The 3362-nt window shown below is 34.4% G+C and overlaps 1 protein-coding gene across 1 annotated transcript; it reads left to right on the top strand.

Annotated features, from left to right (window-relative positions):
- Positions 1–1654: 1654 nt before the first annotated feature.
- Positions 1655–3362, top strand: LOC135075552 (SUMO-conjugating enzyme UBC9-A). Its single transcript, XM_063969974.1, has 5 exons — positions 1655–1735; positions 1812–1880; positions 1983–2066; positions 2289–2551; positions 2644–3362. The coding sequence occupies exons 2-5, from the start codon at positions 1815–1817 to the stop codon at positions 2708–2710; spliced, it is 480 nt and encodes a 159-aa protein (XP_063826044.1). The 5' UTR covers positions 1655–1735; positions 1812–1814; the 3' UTR covers positions 2711–3362.

The raw sequence follows: 3362 nt of genomic DNA, 5'->3' as shown, positions 1-3362 counted from the left end.
TTTCCGCCCGCGGCTTCGCCCGCGTGGAATTTTGTCTGTCACAGAAAAACTTTATCGCGCGCGTCCCTGTTTCAAAAACCGGGATAAAAACTATCCTATGTTCTTTCCCGGGACTCAAACTATCTCTATGCCAAATTTCATCAAAATCGGTTGCGAGGTTTAAGCGGGAAAGCGTAAAAGACAGACAGACAGTTACTTTCGCATTTATAATATTAGTTGGGAAGTTGGGATGAACATGAAGTACGAATATACATTTTAGGTAGGTATGTGTATGAATAATGTTGTTATACATAGGGTTTTTAACGTAGGAAAAAGTCTTGAAAAATAAATAAATCGTACCTATATTAATTTAAGTAACTAATTTTATTATGCATCATACTTTTAACTTATCACTTCATTCAGAACTAGAAAACGATTCTAAGAACTCCACTTGCATTTCTTGTTCTTCAATAGATGATCAAGATAGAGAGGTAGGTATTGTAAATAAATTGCTCTTCCAGCATTTCAATGGAGAAGTTTCCTGATGTTAAAAACACTATATTTCTCTGAATGGGATTAAAATATATACCAAAACTAAGAAGACGGTGAAGTTTTTTTTTAAATCGATCAAGAAATGTCTGGGAAATTAATTATTTAAATTACCTACATATTTTCGAGTGGAATTGAAACATAGGCGGTATCGTTCTGGTCGTTCTTTTTGTATAAATGGCCAGGTCTGGGATATTTTAAAAAAAGGTTACAAAATTTTACTAAGAAATAATCTTGAGTGACCCTAGCTGAAAAATTAAAAACTGCTAGATTTAAAAAAAATGGATCTGTCAACAGCACTGGATCAGGGTTGATTTATTGTTTGTACTTCGAATGACTGTCGTGAATACACCGATCAAAATGGTGTGAATAGTTATGCGCAACTTTACGGCCCTGTAACTTATTTATTTGTAGAGATATTTTCATGATTCTTTCACAATTATTATTAGTTTTACTTATATTTATTTCAAGTTTATTTAAAAGAAAAAAATGGAAACTTCTCCATTAGTCAATCTTGCTTGATGAAATCTTTTTCAATTTTCTTTAAATGGTCATAACATTTTGACCTTTCCTCTGCACCAATTTGTGAGATACACCTGAAAAACCCGATAAAGCAGCTATTACTAAGGATAATATAAAAAAACATGACCCTCCTTCTGACGCAGTTGGGTAATAAACTAAATGTATCAAAACATTTCAGCCCAACTTACTGTCAACTCGACGACGCGCTTTAGTATCAAAGATTGACTTTGAATTATGCCTTATTTTACAATTCACATTGAAAACAATATGACTTGCTTGAGCTTTTTCGAGTTTTTCACAAAAATAACAAATAGTCAAGAAGAGATTATAAAATTTTTGCAGCGGGTGACAGATTTCATAATTTTCATTGACAGGTGACAATTAAACCATAGACAATTGCCATATGTAAAACACACTTTTCCAATATTTTTGTTTGCCATGAGATTCTGGTAGACCTATAGTCAGAAGTAGGCTGAAGAGAGACATAATCGCTAATGATCAATCCAACTGTTCGATTTGTCGACCTAATAGATGCTAGTTTTAATACCATAGATAATGGCTGGCTTAATTTCGATTCGTAAAAAAATATTGTCTCATTCTCTATGGTTTTTAGCGACTGAATTGACGCATCGTGGACGCATATTCGCGCCGTATATTTTTGTTTTTCGTATAAAATTTGTAGCCTGTGAGTACTTAACATACTTTTCCAGTAGTCTAATTATTTGTTTGATCAGTGTTATAAAGTTTTTTAACTATTCCAGAAAATGTCGGGAATAGCCAGTGCACGTTTAGCCGAGGAGAGAAAAGCTTGGCGTAAAGACCATCCCTTTGTAAGTAACACATCAAAGGTACCAAGTGGGTACCTGATCAATGCTAGGCTGTAGTCTCGTCAGTCAACATTTATAAATCTACTGATTGACATTGGTTTTTAGGGTTTCGTGGCTAGACCTATGAAGAATCCTGACGGTTCTTTGAATTTGATGACATGGGAATGCGCGATTCCTGGCAAAAAAGGGGTTAGTATGGTCATAGATTTATTACAGACTAAGTACGGGACTTTAACTTTGCGATTAGTATTTCTTGCAATGTTGTTTATTAATGATACTTTCTAGAAAATCCACATCTGCCAATGTGTATCTTATTTGAGCATTATAATGCAATTTTTAAATACAAGTGCATTTAAGTAGAGTTTCAGTACTCAGTAAAGTATAACTCAATTATTCTGCTCTACTCTACAGACACCATGGGAAGGAGGATTGTACAAATTGCGCATGATCTTCAAAGATGACTACCCTTCAAGCCCACCAAAATGCAAATTTGAACCTCCACTATTCCACCCCAATGTATACCCGTCTGGAACGGTTTGTTTGTCCCTGCTTGATGAAGAGAAAGATTGGCGTCCTGCAATTACAATTAAACAGATCCTTCTTGGCATTCAAGATCTGCTAAATGAACCCAATGTCAAAGATCCTGCTCAAGCTGAAGCATACACAATTTACTGGTTTGTATTTGATTGTCATAGCGTAATACATTTTCCTTTTTATTACTGTTGAAAGTTAGTACTTACCTAACATGAAATTTTTTTTATTACAGCCAGAACCGGCTAGAGTATGACAAGCGAGTGCGAGCTCAGGCTCGTGCTATGGCTGCCACTGAGTGATTAGGCGCCATTCCTACCAGCATAGGCCAAGAAGGCACATCAAGTCTTTAGGTATGTGGCAGGAGACTGGTTGCAAGGCACAGAACTAACTAGAAGCAAGTGGTGGTGATAGTATTTAAGTAACTGGTTGTTTGATTACCATCTTAGCTGCAGCAGAACCAGTTAGACATTTTGTATAGGATTAAGACTGTGGGTTAAAGGTTCTGTGTAAGAATATTGTGATTATAATGAATTAAAAGCTGTACAGTTAATAACTGAAAATGTCAGTCTTCTGCCACACACAGGTAGCCTTGGGCCCACATTAAGGATAAGCACCAATTTAATCACAGAGTCAGAATCCATTACTTTGACTCTGTGAATGAATTTGACAAAAACTTCTTAATTTAATTAATAACTAGAGATTCCAATTGATCACTTCAATCATAAATTTGTTAAAGCTTACTGATTGTGATTATACAATTTTTGTAATAAAAACATAATTGAAACAGTTTTGGTTAATGTTCCACTATCACTGGAAAAGTCTACTATTTTTCTTGTATAGATATAATTTGCAGAAACATGTTGAAATAAGAATCTACATTATTTTAAACTATTTTTGTAACTTATGTTAGTCTTAATCTTAACGAACAATAAAATACTGAATTATTATATA

Source organism: Ostrinia nubilalis, chromosome 10 (genome assembly GCF_963855985.1).
Source record: "Ostrinia nubilalis chromosome 10, ilOstNubi1.1, whole genome shotgun sequence".
NCBI lineage: Eukaryota > Metazoa > Arthropoda > Insecta > Lepidoptera > Crambidae > Ostrinia > Ostrinia nubilalis.
The sequence above is the reverse complement of the archived record's forward strand: the minus strand, read 5'-3'. Positions and strand labels throughout refer to the sequence as shown.

Bases quoted from the DNA above. Each gene is read 5' to 3' on its own strand.
- LOC135075552 (XM_063969974.1), top strand. From the start codon at position 1,815: ATGTCGGGAATAGCCAGTGCACGTTTAGCCGAGGAGAGAAAAGCTTGG. The intron at 1,881-1,982 runs GTAAGTAACACA...ATTGGTTTTTAG, and splicing joins GGCGTAAAGACCATCCCTTT to GGTTTCGTGGCTAGACCTAT. The intron at 2,067-2,288 runs GTTAGTATGGTC...TCTACTCTACAG, and splicing joins CGATTCCTGGCAAAAAAGGG to ACACCATGGGAAGGAGGATT.